At 42.9% G+C, this 18,116-nt stretch overlaps 4 protein-coding genes across 11 annotated transcripts; 1 reads left to right on the top strand and 3 right to left on the bottom strand.

The window, feature by feature from the left end:
• Nucleotides 1-646: 646 nt before the first annotated feature.
• LOC135679516 (putative leucine-rich repeat receptor-like serine/threonine-protein kinase At2g19230) lies at nucleotides 647-4,351 on the bottom strand. Of its 2 annotated transcripts, none has more exons than XR_010515273.1 (5): nucleotides 4,206-4,351; nucleotides 3,369-3,930; nucleotides 2,402-2,880; nucleotides 1,176-1,289; nucleotides 647-1,074 (listed from the first exon to the last, which is right to left on the bottom strand). XR_010515273.1 is itself a non-coding variant. In XM_065193356.1 (5 exons), the coding sequence occupies exons 1-5, from the start codon at nucleotides 4,279-4,281 to the stop codon at nucleotides 999-1,001; spliced, it is 1,329 nt and encodes a 442-aa protein (XP_065049428.1). In that variant the 5' UTR covers nucleotides 4,282-4,351; the 3' UTR covers nucleotides 650-998. The 2 variants fall into 2 exon arrangements, 1 of the variants encoding a protein (XP_065049428.1); XM_065193356.1 differs by having other exon boundaries at nucleotides 650-1,074; nucleotides 1,176-1,311.
• Nucleotides 4,352-7,458: 3,107 nt separating this feature from the next.
• Nucleotides 7,459-18,085, top strand: LOC135679515 (uncharacterized). Of its 5 annotated transcripts, XM_065193355.1 has the most exons (8): nucleotides 7,459-8,367; nucleotides 8,466-10,641; nucleotides 11,007-12,136; nucleotides 13,794-13,851; nucleotides 13,943-14,106; nucleotides 15,003-15,107; nucleotides 15,269-15,374; nucleotides 17,930-18,085. In XM_065193355.1, the coding sequence occupies exons 1-2, from the start codon at nucleotides 7,649-7,651 to the stop codon at nucleotides 9,112-9,114; spliced, it is 1,368 nt and encodes a 455-aa protein (XP_065049427.1). In that variant the 5' UTR covers nucleotides 7,459-7,648; the 3' UTR covers nucleotides 9,115-10,641; nucleotides 11,007-12,136; nucleotides 13,794-13,851; nucleotides 13,943-14,106; nucleotides 15,003-15,107; nucleotides 15,269-15,374; nucleotides 17,930-18,085. The 5 variants fall into 5 exon arrangements, with proteins under 5 accessions (XP_065049427.1, XP_065049425.1, XP_065049426.1 ...); XM_065193353.1 differs by lacking the exon at nucleotides 15,003-15,107; XM_065193354.1 differs by lacking the exon at nucleotides 17,930-18,085 and having other exon boundaries at nucleotides 15,269-15,532.
• On the bottom strand, nucleotides 9,520-11,719 carry LOC135679514 (uncharacterized). The gene is made up of 3 exons (XM_065193350.1): nucleotides 11,613-11,719; nucleotides 9,731-11,484; nucleotides 9,520-9,655 (listed from the first exon to the last, which is right to left on the bottom strand). The coding sequence occupies exons 1-3, from the start codon at nucleotides 11,671-11,673 to the stop codon at nucleotides 9,605-9,607; spliced, it is 1,866 nt and encodes a 621-aa protein (XP_065049422.1). The 5' UTR covers nucleotides 11,674-11,719; the 3' UTR covers nucleotides 9,520-9,604.
• Nucleotides 15,727-17,592, bottom strand: LOC135679517 (jasmonate-induced oxygenase 4-like). 3 transcript variants are annotated; one of them, XR_010515274.1, is made up of 4 exons: nucleotides 16,823-17,398; nucleotides 16,398-16,725; nucleotides 15,968-16,279; nucleotides 15,727-15,861 (listed from the first exon to the last, which is right to left on the bottom strand). XR_010515274.1 is itself a non-coding variant. In XM_065193361.1 (4 exons), the coding sequence occupies exons 2-4, from the start codon at nucleotides 17,338-17,340 to the stop codon at nucleotides 16,037-16,039; spliced, it is 1,089 nt and encodes a 362-aa protein (XP_065049433.1). In that variant the 5' UTR covers nucleotides 17,341-17,342; nucleotides 17,444-17,592; the 3' UTR covers nucleotides 15,871-16,036. The 3 variants fall into 3 exon arrangements, 2 of the variants coding, with proteins under 2 accessions (XP_065049433.1, XP_065049432.1); XM_065193361.1 differs by lacking the exon at nucleotides 15,727-15,861 and adding an exon at nucleotides 17,444-17,592 and having other exon boundaries at nucleotides 15,871-16,279; nucleotides 16,823-17,342; XM_065193360.1 differs by lacking the exon at nucleotides 15,727-15,861 and having other exon boundaries at nucleotides 15,871-16,279.
• Nucleotides 18,086-18,116: the final 31 nt, after the last annotated feature.

Raw genomic sequence — 18,116 nt, 5'->3', positions numbered from 1 at the left:
TAAGATTATCTAATCAAGTATATAATATTCGCTGTCTATGATGCCATGAGATTTAATTAGTTACTAGCTCAAACAGTAATTTAAAAAAAAAAAAAAAGCAAAACCTTAATGTTCCAAAGGAGCCACTAGTAAGTAATATGATGCAAGGACAAGCCTTTGTTGCCAACCAATAAATTCTCAATGCTACTTATTTTTGAATCGGTTATTTACAACAAATAACAAAAAAAAAAAAAAATGAATTGATACTGTCAATCCCTCACAAAAATAATAGAGCACCATACTCGATGGTAGGTCCTCTACAAGACGTTCGTCCTGATTCCGCACACCCTGCAGTTAATGCCGTAGAACGGCCATGCAAGAGGACAAAAACAAAACTTTGCAGTTGGAATCGTTACCTGTTTCCGCCGGCGCCAGCAGCCCTAGGATGATGACGCCTTGAACCTGGTCTCTTGTCCCTCCCACGCCTCATGGATATCTTCCCCGGTAGCTTCCTCGATGGAGGAGCTCTGGTGAGCCTGTCGTTAGCCAATGCAGGAGGTGGTGGACGGACTAGGGCTGCGAGTGCTTTCCGTTGTTCCAACAAGTCTCTGTGGTACGCCTGCATGACAGAAACTACATCGTATCAATGATCCGTTACACTAGCCAAATTAATATGGCACATGATTTAGACTAGCCAACTTAATACAAGTCATGACAAATGGACAGTCATGCAACAACTAATTTTTTCCTCTAAAGTAAAAGTTGATTATAGTAAAGATTCACATAAGTGTCAAATTTATAGCATTCCTATGTAGTATCTTTGGTCAAATATGTCATTTACACAGATTATTCTGGAATCACCTCTTTAATCAAACACTTCAATGAGATTTTAGCCAAATTAAAATGTAAATTAACTTCTTAACATAGAATTTCTAAGTGGTTCAAAAATTCCTAGTCCAATTTTCTTATGCCAGAACCAAATGAGAGAGCAGATCAAGAATAAACAAAGCTACCAGCACTTACAGGTACTTGATTGCTGTGAGCTTGGCAAAAGAAGAGGAAATAGGGCCAGTCAATGCACTTGCTGACAGGTTTCTGCAAAACATTTTGGTCTTTTAGACGGTGCTTAAGAATTTTCTTAAAAACCTGATTTTCACATCATTGCAATTCTCTTCATCTTTATGCTGGATACTCACACATCTGTGATCCTTGGTGAATTGAGATCATAGCTGCACTTCAAGCCATCCCAAGCATATTCTTTTGGGGAACATGGATCACCCATCCAGTTTCTCTTCAGTTGATATTGTACCCTGACATTGATAATGGCATCAACTGATTCCAAAATTATTAGAAACCAAGCCAAAATCACTAAGTGTAGTGACATATCATTTGTTCAATAAAATAATTACTAAAGTGTAATTCGAATAGCAGATTTAGTGCAAGACAAAAGATACAAAATAATAAAAACAGGGATCAAAAGAAAACATAAAATAAACTTTCACATGATTATGAACATCAAGGTATCAAATATCTCAAAGCATGCATATCTCATAATGTTTTCAGTATGTAACATTTTTTTTTCTTCAGGGTGTACTTTTAAGTAGACTCTGTTTTTCATATTATAATCGTAGCCTCTAAACAAACATATTATTCCATGTATTCTGCAATGCATCCATTTCAAACACAGGATTCTGTAAAAGATATTTCACTAAACCACATGATCTATTACTAACGATGATTGCAAACCAAACACATGATCTTATAGAATGGTAGGATCAAGTATTCTTTCATCATCTACATCTACCTGACATCCGTTTTGTTAACCCTGTCCTGCATTAGTAAGATCATCTCAGAACACTCATGAATCCTCAAAAATTAAACTTGCAGCGAGTATGAAAAAAAAGGTAATGTTATAATATGGTACGAAGGCATTTTATGAGCAATTCCCGTTATTCCTAATTTTCTTACAATCTAAGATTAATGGCTCTCCTGTTAGATTAAATATGGTCCAAAGGCCTAAAATGCGATAGCCCGACTAATAAGCATTAGAAAAGTCAACCTGTGAGTGGCTGACAAATTTAAGGTTCATGAACTGGTCAGTTGATGTCAGTAATCAGAAGCCTATACAAGAAAGCCAAATTTAGGCTCAAACAGGTTTTGAACCTAGAAGATGAGAATTCTCTGATGATTAACTAGACACGGGAGCTTGAAACCGACACCAGAAAAGGGAATATTAAATTTTAAGATCAGTTTACCACTTGTAAATCAACATCATATTTCGACCCTGCTCAAGCATTTGTTCGAAGAAAATCTATTGGCGAATTTGCCCTCTACTTGTGCTGACAATATATAATGTCATGGAAATGATAATTATCATGATGTGCAGCTCAAGTAAAAGGAAATAAGAAATATCCTAACGTACCGTCGTCAGAGTCGGTCGGCGTGTTCTTGACAAACATCGGCGCGTAGACTTCGAGCGCGTTGAGGATTGGAGGAAGCGTGGACAGGCCCGAGGAGTTGAGAGTCCAATTATACCGCAGACTAGGAGTCAGGGGGGTGGTGCTGTATATGGCATCGGACATGAGGTAGGGCGGGGTATAGTTAGCGTACCACTTGTCGCCATTGAGGTAAACGTTGAACGCCCTCGAGGTGTTCGGGAGAAGCTCCGAGAAGTGGAGGTTGGCGTAGAACTCGTTAACGGGGGCGCCCGAACCCACAAAGTCCCAGTAGAATTCCAACATGCTGGCGTTAACGGGCACTGCCGCCGTTTGCATCACAGCCGACGGAGCCTCGAATTGATCCTTGGCGTAGTTATTTACTGTGAGGTTGGTAGATATGGAGGTCCAACCGGTCGCAGCAACGGAGGGCCGCCAGATGCGATCGTAGCGGTCGAACGGATATCTGTTGATCATCACCACATCACAAGTATATCGTACGGTTAGCTCACTTTCTCGTTATATTCTTTTTTATTTAAAATAAATTATCCTATTATATATATATATATATATATATATATATATATATTCTTATAAAATCTAAAAACTTAATGGAAATATTTTAATATTTAAATAAAAATAAATTTGTTTTATCAAAATTTGTGAGAACAAATATATTTAAAAAAAAACTCCTCTTTTTATTTTTTTTACCTAATATCATAAATACCCAAAGACATACACTTCCCCTTTTCTTTCTCTTTTCTTTTCCTATAATTCGGTCTTATAATATTTTTACAACGTTATAATATTTTTTGATAATATCAAAAAAATACTGTAATATAATAAAAAAATATTTTAAAAATATAATCAAATCAAATCAAATCAAATTCTATGAGTAATTTGAAAGAAAACAGAAATATTTTGGTGATCAGCAGCTGTGATGCTTCGGCTCACCTCAACAAGTTATTCGTGGTCGGTGCCAGGTTAATTCGCAAGAACAGGACCAGATTTTGCGTAGCATTGGCGTAAGAATAGATGGCGTTCTTGAGCGGCCGCAGCTCCAGTGCAGATATGAAGGGAGTTGCAGAGCCAGTCTTTACCAAGCAGACCGATGCGGAATCAGCAGAAGCAACAAAAATGGCCTCTGCCCGATGAACATCGGATGCCTTGGTGATGTTGACGGTCGTCCAAAGGTTGACGCCAAGGTGAAGGTCGAAGAGGAGGGGATTGCTGGGGCTCGCTCCGTTCAGGCCGTCGTAGCTCCCGTACATGAAGGAGGCTCTCACCAAGTACTTCTGACCCGGCGTCACCGTCAGTGCGTAGCAATTCCGAGATCCATTTGGAAAGCTTCGAAGAGTCTGTAGTTGTTTCTCGAGCGAGGAGCCTGCGTAGTTGGAGGCGATGGTGTGGTCCGTCCCTGTGTCGATGAACCCGTCGTCTGATACGTATGGTATGTTGGTGGTTTCGTCGGTGTAATTTGTGTTGCTGCTGATGCCACAGTCGATACTCACGTATCCTGCAAAAGATGATGATGGAATGAAGATTGACCACTGTGATTGTTAGTGAACATTTGCCAAGAGATTGCCGAAATCATTTTCAAGGAAGTGTCGTGAATCATATGACATTTGAGGGAGGCATCAAAACTGACATGAATCAAGGATCAGCTACTGCCTAAATGCATGATAAAATCATCTGGAAACGTATATGCCATCATTTGCTAGAGAACTGCTGTGAATAAATAGGAAGAAGCAACAACGATATCAGATTAAGCTCCAGTAGAAGCTGGATCACCGTCAGTAGTAGGAAGCTGTGCGTGACTTGTGCTCAGAGACGCGATCGCCAGAAGAAGGAAGAACCAAAAGGCCATACTCCACGAGCCAACACCACCCAATGCGCGAAATCAGATGGCCGGCCATCTCCTGCTTTAGTAGAAGAGGTTGGTAGATGACCTGATCGCGGACTTTGACCAAGCCCTTCCTCACCAGCTCTTTGGATTGCTGGCTTCCTGCGGACACGCTTCGGCAGAGCCGAGAAACTAAGCATGATACACGTGTACATAAAGCGTGCGGGTTCCACCTGAAACGATTGAAGCATTGGATGCTTAACAGCTGCAGCTGTTACAGAGTAAAGCAGCAAGAAATGGGGTTGCTGATCTGTCCATTCACATGCGTAACAGGTCACCGATGTCAAAGTCAATGGTTTTATGGTAGCGTCCACTGTATGGGAGTCTGAATTCGAAACCGAGTAGTAGAATGATTTCGTGGTAGCTGCCTTCTGACACGGTCTTTAAGCAGCGGCCGGAGAGGAAGACGCCGCCGCATCTTTAGACGGATGTGATTGCGACTGCAAGGCAGGAAACTAATGATCAGAAGATGATGATGATATCACGGAGAGCGACTATGTTAATGTCACTTGCAATAACATACTTATAAAATGACAGGAGATTCACAGATCATCATGCATTATTTGCAATGCAGATAAAAGATGGGAGTAGGTAATGGAACTAGTTTGACCTTTTATTAGACATAAATCAATTTTGATGGGGTCATCTTCTTGTTCGTCCAAATTCTGATAAGCATCGTGCATCCACATAGGGTGACTCTGGTTGGGGTGAGATTGACCTATGTGTTCTATCTCTATCCGGGACTCTGAATGTCTTATGTACGTTGATCCACCTTAGTTTAATCGTTAATGTTAGGATTAATTATATATAATTTTTATGTAATTAATTATCTTTAATATTCCGTTCTATCTTTAAAAATTACATTAGAATTTCTATACTTATTAAAGTGAAACAATAAAATTTCTATATAGAATTAAAAATTAAGAGAAAAAGACTTTATCGAAGTAATATGATTAAATGTTTTACTTTCATAAATATAAAAATCTTAATATAATTTTTAAAATATAAAAATTAAGATATTAAATATAACTAAGTATACAGGATAATATATAATTAGCGCACGATGAAAAAGCCAACTCACCTACTTTTTAACATTAAATAACACAAATATAAAAATAAACTAATACCCATTTCAGTTATAATTGACTTTACCCTCTAATAATAATTATCTCAATTCAAATCTTAAAAGACCTCCTACCTAAATCTCATTATAATTTTAAAAAATAATATAATGGGTATAAATATTCAATATATTTTGTTGTGGAGGGAGTGAATAACTCCAAACAACAAAAAAAACTCAAAGTTCAATTATCAAATAATATACTTCACATAAAGATTAATATAGCTTGACATTTTTCACCTATATTTATCGAGAAGATTAAATTTTTTATAACGTGAGATTAATATTTATTTTTTAAGTTATGCATAAATTTCATATAAATTTAATATATATATATATATATATATATATATATATATATATATATATATATATATATATATATATATATATATATATATATATATATATATATAAACCTAATATAACATGCTTTCAAGACATCCCAAAGAGGCCATGAGCACCCAAAACATTCATCACATCATACTCAAATATGAGATCCAAATCCTAATTTTCATAGTTTTTTTTCCTTCATAATTACTCCAATTAACATTCCTTTTCCTTGTAATACACTTATTCTAGACGTACATATTTCTTGCACTTCCACGTGAATTGTTGGGATGCACATGTCCATTGAGGATACGATCACTGGTAACATGCGTTGGAGCTGCAATGATCAGCCGACACCCTCTCCTCGGAGGGATAAAGATCACCGGAGATGGAGGAGACTGGTCAAGCCAGGAGATCTGGGTTACACGTGGAGATGAGTTGGATATCTAAGACAGCCACATGCCTCCAACTCTTATTCTAGTCCTGCAAACAGTCATGTTGTCCTTGGGCTTCCATGCAAGGTCGAGTTGAAAGGCACCCAAGAGTAGACCTAAAATTTGGAAGGTAGTAGAGGGTAAATTCTATCCTTGGCCAGAGGATCCTATGATACATGCATCCAGGGGTTGCATAGAATATGTGTGTGTGTGTGTGTAATCAATGTATGTCTTCTTGTTCTGATGCAGAAAGAAAAGGCTTATGTGTGTTAGAAATATTTGTTTCAGAGGAATCCTATGATGTGTTCCTTCTTCTATCTCTAATGGTGGATGAGAGATCCTGACAGTGCAGAACTCTTTTACGTTTGGAGACTTGCCTGACTGAAGGAGGAGGCTCACCACATCAGGTCAACATGGATTTCATCTGCAAAATAATCAACAAATTGTGAAGATCCAGAGTCTTTTTTGAGTTGAGTGCCAAGTACATATGGGTGCATTAACAAGTATATAATTGAATACTTGGAAGAACTGGTCATCAATGCAAACAAGTTCGTAACTGGAACTGGAACTTGTTGGACAATTCACTCACAGCTCATCTATCATGCTTTCTTTTGTTGCCCACGACAGTTCATTAGGTCAAGAACCACAAGCTTGAACTAGGAGAGAGTGCAGCCACATTTAGATCCCCAGCTTCATAGGATGTCAACCTTCCCGGTGTTGCTTTGACGACATTGTCTTGCACACAGACATGTTTGCAGCAGCTGCGGCGCAACCCATCCTACCAACAGGGGGTTTCTTCACCCACACTTCAAAACGCAGGCATCCACCGTCGTCTGTCTTCCAAAACAAGGACACCAAAGATTGACAGTCGTGTTTCTTGAAATCTACTGCAAGCATCTATTTGAATTCACCATCCAGTTTCTCGATACGATGAGCTGCTCATTGGCTGGATCCAGTGAGATGTCGTGGCCATATGTTAAAGGCACCTGAATCAGCAGTTTCCATCTAAATCAACCACCAATTATCCTTCTGCGGCCAATTAGCGGATATATCGACGCCAAGAGATTGCCTGCATCTGATGTCGCTATGTGGCAAATGCTCGCTTGGAAAGGGGTTGCACACAGCTAGTTCCAGCTGCATGCGCTGGGTCCGGTGACAACATCGCACCAACCAATATCTCCAGCCCATCCTAATCCTCCTCCTTGTCACCTTTCCCATTTTGCCTCCTTTCTTTAAGCTGATCATGGGCGAGGTGAGCCGATTGGTGGGTGTTCTTGAGATCTCACCAGCATGAAGGCGTAGTTAATCCAATCTCTACATGAATCGGAGTGACACGTTGCTTGAACTGGTACAACTCCAAATTCGTGTAGGATGAATCTGCTTTTACGTGGATCATATAATATGAAGACAGTCACTCAATCTTGTCTTCTGTATAAAGACGAATCGAATGCTTCCTATAAAGATCCACCACAGCGAAGTTAATACGAGAGAGAGAGAGAGAGAGCGAGCGAGAGAGATGGATCCCTGCCCATTCGTTCGGCTCATCGTGGAATCTCTTGCGTTGAAGCTACCGCCAGTGGCGAAGCCGGCAGGCCCTGGCGTCCACCCCTCCGCCACCCCATGCTTCTGCACCGTCCAACTCCAAGACTGCCCCTCCTCCACCCAGACCGCTCCTCTCCCTCTCGCCGTCGACCCCACGTCGACCACCAACTTGATCGAACCAGCAGCGTCCACTTCTGCCGTTGCCTCCTCCGCGGTCGTCATCAGTCTCGAGCCAGCCGCGTTGCGGAGGCCGTCAGGCAGACCAGCAAGCCTGACCGTGGCGGTCTACGCGGGCCGGACGGGGAGCACGTGCGGGTTCAGCTCCGGCCGGCTGCTCGGCCGGGTCAGAGTGGCGGTGGACCTCGAGTCGGCTGCCACGCGGGCGGCGGTGATACAGAGCGGGTGGGTCAGCATGGGGAGCGGGCTGTCGGCGGCGCGGCTCCACCTGGTGGTGCGGACGGAGCCGGACCCCAGGTTCGTGTTCCAGTTCGGGAGCGAGCCGGAGTGCAGCCCGGTGGTGTACCAAATCCAAGGAGGCGGTGGGACTGGCCACGGCGGTTGCGTTCGCCAACCGGTGTTCAGTTGCCGGTTCTCCGCTGACCGTCGGCGGACCACCCGAACCACGTGAGCTTATTTCGACCATTGTTATGTTTGCCAGACCTCTCAAGTCATTAATGAAATAGGAATATGTTGGACTAAACTACTCCATATATTATCCACAGCTCACCGCCAACCAAAAGCAACCGGAGAAGATGTTGGTTTGGTTCACTGGGTGGAGAAAGAGACCACGAGAGCAGGGAGCAGCGCAAGGGGTGGACTGTAACCATTCATGACCTCTCGGGATCCCCGGTGGCTGCCGCGTCCATCGTCACTCCCTTCGTGGCCTCCCCCGGTTCAGACCGTGTCTCGCGCTCCAACCCCGGCGCATGGCTCATACTCCGCGCCGTCGGCCCGTCCGCCACCAACTGGAAGCCATGGGGACGGCTCGTGGCCTGGCGCGAGAAAGGCCCCGTCGACGCCCTGGGCTACAGGTTCGAGCTCATGACCGACGCCGGACCAAACCGCGGAGTCCCCATCGTGGAGTCGTCCCTCAGCATGCGCAAAGGTGGCCACTTCTGCATCGATCCTGGCGTCGTCGAAAAGTCAGGGCCCTTCGCCGGTGGCTTCGTGATGGCAGCGACGGTGGAAGGTCAAGGCAAGGTGAGCAAGCCAACAGTTCAAGTCGGGGTGCAGCACGTATCGTGCATGGCGGACGTCGCTCTCTTTATAGCGCTTTCAGCAGCCATTGATCTCAGCGGAGATGCTTGCCAGTTGTTCTCCCACAAGCTACGCAAGGAGCTTTCCCAAGACCAGCAAGAGTACGCCCCTTGAAGAGGATGGCCAAGTTCCTCCTTGTTCATGTGATGTGATGACTACAGGCTTTCAGCAGTCTTTTGTTTGATCACAAGAATCGTTTCCTCTGTTTTGTTGATATCACTGTTATCATTTTTTTGTTTTATGAATCTTAGGAGTAATGCGAGCAGGATTATTTCTAGCATTATTTTCATATCACCCAATTTCCATTGCATCCTGTGCTGATGCTACCATGATTGCGCAAATCCACAGGTTTTGATGCTTACTAGAACAAAAAGAAGCGTGACTGCAACTATACGAGTACGAAAGACTCTTCGATGAATCATTCAGAGTTATATATTGATGGGAAATAACCTTTATTGGATCAACATGTCAGTAATATCAATACAGGAAATTGATAATTCATGAGTCAAATAAGGGAAGGAAGCATCAAATGAAACAACAAGATGATGCTCTGTTTCTGATTTCTGGCATTAGAATCAGCATCAAGAACCTCGCTAACTTCATCTCAAGGTGCAGTGACCCGTTTACGGAGTCGGGCTGAGCGCCTTAAAGAACTCTGCAGCACAAAATAGAGAAGTTGAGAATCTGAAGCTCCACACATGTTTCTTGGCTAGAACAGAAGACAACTGACCTGTTCCCTAATGAGTGACCTCTGAACGGCAGGACTTCTGTTCATAATCGCTGAAGTCTCCGACGGATCTGTTGGATATTGATCTGGCTTTGATTCCTCAACCGGATCTGCTCCTCTTCCTCTGAATCTTTGGGTTGAACCTGTTGGATGGGCAGTTCTCCCAACGATGGTGTACTCCCCAAGCAATTCCACCACCGGTGGCCGAGTACCAGCTAACTCTGTTCCTTCATTGCTTGTGTGACTCAGAGGCTTATGACAAACATTTGAATCGCTTACCTTATCCTCTTTCCCTCTAATGGAAGATATAACCTCATCCTGAATGTTCATCTCACAGGTGGGCGTGGATGCTGGCGCTGAGGTCTTCTGGTGCTTCAGACAAGACTTGTACAAGATAGTACTCAGCGTAAGCGTCAGCAAAGACATTGATAGTAGTATCCTACGAACATTCTTCGAGGCAAACACAAAGTTATGGTCCCATTTGAACTCGTTCTTCCCTGTATCAGTGACTTCACTGTCGTCCATTTTTCGATCATCTGACACCAGGCTTGAGAAGATTTGGGAACGAGGAAGCCACAAAGATTCATTTAGCTCTGCGCCGCCCTCCGCCCACGGTGCCTCCCGGAGGTCCACAATTTCATCTTGATCATCTGAAGAGGTGGTATCAGCAAATTGAGTCTCTGAAACTTGTGAGGAGACAGCCGGCACATGATGAGTGTCACCCAGAATCTCCTCGCTCCATTCATCTGGAAGAGAAAGACTGCATTTGTGCTGCTCAGCGAACTGGGAATCAGCAGCCTCGTCAGTCATTGCTTCAACCACAAAGTCATCTTCAGTACCAATTCCATTCTCAACCATCGATCCTCCATCTTTCCTTGTTGCCACTTCAATTCCATGAAGCGATTTGTTCTCTTGTAAGTATCGCATTCTTAGACCATCTGAATCTGATAGATTGCTGTCGTTATCGTCGTTTCCACAAGTAAATTCTTTGTGAGGCACATCCAAGCAAACCTTAGACAGCCCCATCAGAGTCACCATCATGTTTCCAGAAAAGGTGTTCTGATCACAGGCTCGACGGTTCACTTCCCCATCTCCATGTTCGAAATCTGAGCTCATGGAAGAAACGTAATAAGAAGAGAATAGCAAAATCCCAATGAGGAACATCTTCCATGCCAATTTAGACCACCCAGGCCTCTGATCCACCTCCTCCTCCTCCTCCTCCTCTCCCATGATGATATCTTCAACGTCGCTAACTTCTTCTTTCTCGCATTCTTGTAAGGATTTGGAAGGCGCCGGGAGCAAGTCTTCTGCATCAAGCTTCTCCGGATCCGAAGAAAGGCTCGAGTCGCCTCCCGATCCGTAATCTTCCTCCCTCTTCTCTCCCACGAAGCGCATGAGAATCTGCCGGCGCCTATGCGGGTTATAGCGGAGGAACTGCGGCCTCGGGGAGGTGCAATTCGTCAGCGGATCATAAGAAACAGGGTTGGAAGGACTAGAGCTGGCTTCATCTCGATCCCCACAAAGACAGAACCTCGAAGAAAGATCCGAGCCCATTTGCGCTCCCAAGCGGGCGTCATGACAGGACTCCGGTAAGATCGCGCGGTTGTTCTTCTCGGACAAGATCTTCCTCTTCGCAGCCGAAGACATGGCCGTAGTCATTAAGTTCTTGCCTTCCTTCCCTACTAAAAAAGGCCTGCTGTTTTCGTCAGTCTCTCCGGCGTCTTTCATTCCTTTACCAGAGCTTCTTCTTTGGGAATCTGCAACCAAAAAAAAAGGCCCTCATCAAGACGAGCTATTGAACCTTGAAACCCAATGATATTCCAATCTCATCAAAAAATGCAAATCGAAAATGATGAAAAGGGGAGATCAAAGTCGAGAAATTCACCACAAGGGAACGGCTTGCGATACCAAGAGTTCGGTGAGCGACTATTCGTAGAGAAATCCATTGATCTCGTTTCTTTTTCGTCTTGGATTTCTACTTGCAGAGGTGACGAGATCCGACCGTTGGTGATTTTGTAGCTTATGACCTTATATTCAAATTTCGAATATCTCATCCGACCGTTGGTGAGAAGCAACAGGTGGCGTCCTCAGACGGCTTCGAGTTGCAGTGTCCTGGCAGACCAATTTAAACAACGAGGACCAAATTATATTGGCGTATTAAATTATCATATCATTATTTAGGTATAATTAATTATTAGGAAATAGAAAATACTATATCATACAATATTATATTAGAGAGCCAGACGGGGTTGTCAATAACCGACGTCGCCCTTCCCATCTCTCGTTCCGGCCCAAGCCCAACAGTTAACCACCGACCTCGACCACGCAGAAGAGGGCAACATCACACGGCCCGAAGCGCAGGACCATGGCTTCCTTCGCCAAGAAACGGAGGATCGAGGCGAAGAAAGGGTAACGCTGCTCTCCGATCTCCCTCTCGTTGCACCAGGAAATTTTCCTTTGTTTAGTTCATCTGGTGATGTACCTGTTTCACTTCACGGTGTCTCGCGAATATGAATCTGGTTCGAAATAGGATGACCTGGGGTTTTTGTTCTGTTCGTGATTACCGGGAGAGAATCGAGAGTTCTTGTTGTGCTAAATAGGCATACTCGGGTAACTTTTCTGCACAACTTTAAGTAGGTTATATTGGTCGCTGTTGAAACATGGATGAAAGATTCACTGTTAGGGGAGCATCTCAGAGATTTCCATCGGAACGTGCAATGTTTAGAAAATACGAGGGTTCGCGATGGATGATAGATGCTCTATTACAACCAATTTGAGCTTGTCTAAAGGTTTCGTTCACAGGGCTCATTCGTAAATTTCGGGAGTGTATATTGTTGATCTTAGGCCTGTGTCCGTTGGTTATGTGCCTGATTTCAAAAATCATCCAAAAATTATGCTGCTGTTCCAGAATAAGCTTAGATGATCCATATTAGAAGATGATAAAATCGAAATGTTGTAGCTGAATATTAATCCTATTTGAAATATCATTCGGGTTGATGCCATTTAGAGGCATCATCTACGTTTGCAAACAGTGTTTCTGGTGTATGTCTTTGATGAGCTTGGTCTTCTTAATCTCTTACGGGTGTTTATTGTAGACCATAATTTGGCAGTCTGCATAAAGATTAAGGGAGAACCAAGAACAATATTTAACCCGGACAACTGCTAACTTTCTTCCGAGCACTATTTACCTTAAAATTGCCAGTAAGTAAACCCATTTATTACCGTAAACTTGGCCTGTCCTAATCTAGGCTTATGTTTTAGTGTTGTGCATTATTATCTGGTTTATTGTTTTTCTATTCTCTGGAGGATCTTTCACATTAATTCTAACATGTTGTTGTACAGTATTGGATTCATTTTACCTATAGTTTCTTTTCCATTAAATGGATAGTCAATTGTCTTGTTTAAATTTACTTTGAGAGTTTCCAAGGTTTTGAGATTATTTATTTGAGTAGTGCTAGGGGTTGGTTGTCTCAAACCTAGATTGTAGGTGGATTTTGAGAATGTTGCTTTCTTTTGTTGACATTGGATTCCTTCTAGTCATTTGTTTTCTCCTTTTTTATGTATTATTTTTGCTCTTCTCCGGTTCTGCTACCTTCATTATCTTTCTAATCCTTGCTACATGTTTTTTTGAAGTTGCTAGTTAGCTTGGTCGGTAAAGATTTTGTCATTATCAGTCTCTAAGATCAAAACCCACCTTCACCACTTACCATTTGCCAAAAAAAAAAAAACTTGCTATAACCTATCAATCTGCTATATTTTAAATGATCAATCCAATTGGATCTTGAACTACTATGATCTTGAGCTATCTACCTCTATGTTTTCTATTTTCCTATTACAGCTGCAACATATCAACTGTATTCAAGGCTATTTAATCCTAAAATTGATTGGTTCTAGTCCATTTTTTTTTTCATCTCTGGGCAATGGGATTGCGTTAGTGTTAAGACATGAACAAAGACACAAGCATAGGCCTGTTTCAAAACACATTTCCAGTGTAAACTGCATATTTTTGTTTGTCTCTGCTTGCCTTCTCGGTCATTTTCATTTCTATTCTTTTTTTCTCATGCAGGAATGTGCCATCACTTGCTGTAAAAGATAATGCTGCAGCTTCTTCAACTGGTTCCCCTGTGTGTTTTTGCACCTTGTGCTTCTTTTTTCAGTTTTATTTTCCTCTTTCCTTCATCTGTTCGTTAATATATAATTTTTAATTAGATACAGATCCCAACAGCACCAGCCAGAGTGCAATTGCAAATTCAGCAGGCCAAGAAATTTGCAGTTACACAGGCACAACAAGAAGGATGCCTTGGAAATTATAGAAGTTTTGATTCACCATTTGGGAACTATCTTGTTCCTGTAATCCCCACTCGTGCTGACTTATTTGGGTAATGTCTAGGTGACTGCTTGCCGTTTGTTTGGGATAGACAAATAGCTAAACCTCTGATCTTTTGATGTATCCTTTTTTTAACTCTAAAGCAGATTAATTTCGTTTTCGTTGATAGTTTTCTTCATTTGTTAGTTCTTTAACTCTTGAATCGTAAACCCATATCTTCTTTTTAGAGTCCTTTGATCTCTTACCATCTATACTGGTGTATACTGTGTATACTGTCGTAAAACAAATGGTTCACCATTTGCAAAAGACATGATACACAAGAGGATCTATCTAGTGTTTTTTTTTTCCCCATTGTAAATTAGTATGGTCAAAATTCTTGAACAAATTAAGTGGATATATGCACAAGGCTCCAATACCAGACTCAGGAGACTTGATATATTTAATCATGCAAGCAGAGAGACTATTTTCATAACTTCAATCATGTCCACTTAGGTTGCAATTGAGTAATTTTATCGTGGCTCTACTGCTTGCAATTGAAACTTTTGCATTGGCTTACACTATAAAATTTTAGTCGTTCGCAAAATCTGTGTTCCAGATGTTGATCATCCCATTTCTCTTTGTTGGTGGAAAGATTAATTGTATGTATATAATATTCATGTCATTCTGAGTGTATCGTGATTTATGCCTTACAGCTATTAGCCATTCTCCATATAAACTACTGGAATTTCATCATGTAGTGGTCTTTTGTCATATTTTTCTCTTCTTTGAGTGTGTGTTTGAGAATCACAGTCAAAAGTTGTTCGCTCCACAAAATGTTTATGCTGCTTCATTGTTGTAGTTTTCCTTTTCCATTTCTTTGTTTTTGCTTTCTTCTATATACAGAAGGCATCCCACTAATTATGAGTTTTCCTTTTCCATTTCTTTGTTTTTGCTTTCTTCTATATACAGAAGGCATCCCACTAATTATGACAGTTTTCATTCATCTCGGCACAATGGTGTGTGTGTGTGTGTGCGCGCGCATGTGTTTGTGTTTGTGCTGCATTCACGAACCAAGTTAGTTTCATTATATCTTTTATCTCCCATTACATGTAGCAGTTAAAATGTGATGTATGTTCAAATTTCGGTAGGCTGTTAAAATATTTGGTTCCCAAATGGATATGATAATGACAGAGTCGTTTATCTACATTCTGTTTACCAAACAAATCTAATCTCAGGTTCCACGCTCGTGAGAATAACTGGACCAGCCTGCCTCGGTCATGATTGCGTGGTTCGAGGACAGCAATGCATTTGGCCACCCCCAGATTTAGCTGCAACTTTAAGGTATAAGCATCTTCCACTATATCATTTTGTTCTATTGATTTCAGTCCCAGTAACTGAAACGATTCAACACATCGCATATGTCGCTTTATTTATGCTTGCTAGTACTTTGGGCCCATTCAGGCTCTCGGCATATCGTTTACAGAACGAGGTTTTTGATATGTCCTGAGACAGTAGAACGGACTTAAAGCAGGTAGGAACTGCTGAAGGTTCCATTTGATTCTTCGTGAAAATAGCAACAGAAGGGTCTTAATATGCATTCCGTAATGATGGAAATGAAATGCTAAATAAGTAAATCAAGAAAGATAAAGTCCCATTTCACGTTAGCACACTGTTGCCATGTTCTCCATGGTAACAATTTATCGCAGTGTAGTAGTTTGTTTGTAGGGATCACTTTTGCTGAACCTTTCCTCAAATTCAAGATCGGTTGTCGTTTACAAGTGTTCGTTGTATTAACGTGGACCGTATCCAAGGATATTCACTGTTAATCCTGAGCAAGTTCCAGAGTGTGCAATAGTTAAGCTTTGTTCTCAATGAAAACTGTATTTGTAGTAGTAACCTTTATTACAGTAAAAGAAAAGATCAAATGCACTCACCATTCTGTAATTGCGTACACACTAGAGATAGGAACACCAAACATCTCCCATAACATAACGCCGCATCATTCAACTACGACAGAAGAAGAAGGCTATTATGTGGTAGGCAATTGCTAGGCACGCTGCCACCATGATTTGCTCAGCGAGAGAGATGGTCTTTTCCTTTTCCGAGTGTAGATTCGGTCGGGAGATGCCGTGGACGATGGCTTGATGTGTGGTGTGGTGGAATGCCATGGAGATGGAATCCTGGGGGTCTCCTTTCTTCAGAACTGGCTTCCCGATGACGTGCTTGTAGAACCCACCACTGCATGCCTGATGCAAAAAATTCGAGTTCAGCATGATGCCGCCATCTCCAGATGTTCGCAGGATCAGTCTGATTCAGATTCCGTTCAAGAAATATGAACAAACAGATATCACCTTAAATGATCACCTGGATTTGATCGCCAACGGTGACGACGATGGCTGCATTCTCCGGACAAAACCGGTACCAACCTCGCTTGGAGTAGATATGGAACTCCGAAGCGCCACCTGGGAGATGCAGGCTCAAATCACAAGAGCAGCTCCAACTCCTCACCAGCATCCTTAGCAGTTCATGCTTTATCCCACCATTATGGCTTCCATTTGGTGCATGCTTGTGGAGGCAAAGCAAAGAGCCATCTGCTGCTTCCTCCTCTCTTCCCGCCTTCTTACCCAACAAAACCTCTTCGACTCTGCTTGCAATCTTCTGGATCTCGCACCACAAGCCCTCTACTTTATCGCTGCAAAGAGATGCATTGACGGTCCTCGCATGACCGTCCGATGTAGATCAAAATAAGCGCGTCAAAAGGCGGGAAGTCGGACGCGTTATTTATTTACCTGAAATCCTTATAACTCCGTGGCCAAATCGCCGCCAACTCTCTTCGGTCTCCCATCCCGCTCCTACACCACCACAAGAACTCCTCGCCTTCCCCTTCCTCTTCCACTTCGAATCCCCACCGCCTCTCCGGGGATCTCGCCGCCTTTGTCCTCGATTCGAGCGGGATTCCGAACGCGGGGCACGCCGCGGCTCCGACCGCCGCGACGAGGCCCGGTGAGATCCCATGGTTCACGAGTTGAAAGCACCCGAATGCTGCTGCCGCGGACTTGACAAGATCGGCGGCGCCTGATTCGGCGTCCCCCGGCGAGATCAACGGCTGGAAGTCGATCGCCGGTGGGTTCCACGCCGTTGCTTCCTGGGGGAAGATGCGATGCGGCAGGTTGAGTTTGGGTACTCGGAGGGAGTGGCTCAAGAACCCGGCGAACTCGTCGTCGCCGTCTGGGGAGTCCAGGCCATGAGGATGCACACCGGCTACCGGAGACGGCGGCGGGGCTCGGAACTCCGGCGGAGGTAGCATGGCTTTTAGAGGAGAGGAAGCCATACGAGGGAGACGGAGGGAGTAAATAAAAGAAAAAGGGGCGAAGGGAAAGGGAAAGCGAAAGGTGGGCGGTGGGGCGTACCGATGATGGCATATGTTCCAGAATCGATCTGGACTGCTGGCAGAGGTGAGGAGTTCTCGAGGGCTCTGCTCTTTTCCTTTTCTGCTTTGCTTTTAGCCTATCTTGCTTCCGGAACTTTGTACAAATAGAATTTAGACAGCATACCCAACAAAAGCCTTTCTCTGAATAGTAATCGTAATAATGATACATGGATCGATCGCCTTAGAAGCTGTTATCAAACAAGATCACCAGATTAGTCATTACCATTGGATGTGTAAACTAAGAGGACTGTTATGTGATTTGGCTTTTAAACAGAGCACTGCATGCAGCAATTAGTTTGACAGATGAGAGATCTGCCGGAGAAAAATAGGAAACTTGTTGTTGGTTCACCCTCACCCTACATCATCTTTCTGAGGCTGAAACAATGTCTGATAGACTTTATAGAAAAGAAGCATATATATGTATCTGATTCAAGTCCTTAGCAGTGTCCTTTTTCATTGCATGCAGATGAACTGAAAAGCTAAAGCCACTCCACTGGTTGGTGTAAGATGGGCGGTGCTGATGTACTGGAGGAGGTTCTTTACTGCCTTTCAAGATGCAAAATCTGAATGCTTGCACATTAGGATCCAATAAAGGGAAAGAAAACTCGATCCAGATTTCTGACAGGCGTGCACATTGCTTGTCCTGGATGCAT

The sequence above is a fragment of the Musa acuminata genome, chromosome BXJ1-7, assembly GCF_036884655.1.
Source record: "Musa acuminata AAA Group cultivar baxijiao chromosome BXJ1-7, Cavendish_Baxijiao_AAA, whole genome shotgun sequence".
NCBI classification, from domain to species: domain Eukaryota; kingdom Viridiplantae; phylum Streptophyta; class Magnoliopsida; order Zingiberales; family Musaceae; genus Musa; species Musa acuminata.
Note: the sequence above shows the minus strand (reverse complement) of the source record. Positions and strands in the feature narration are given on the sequence as shown.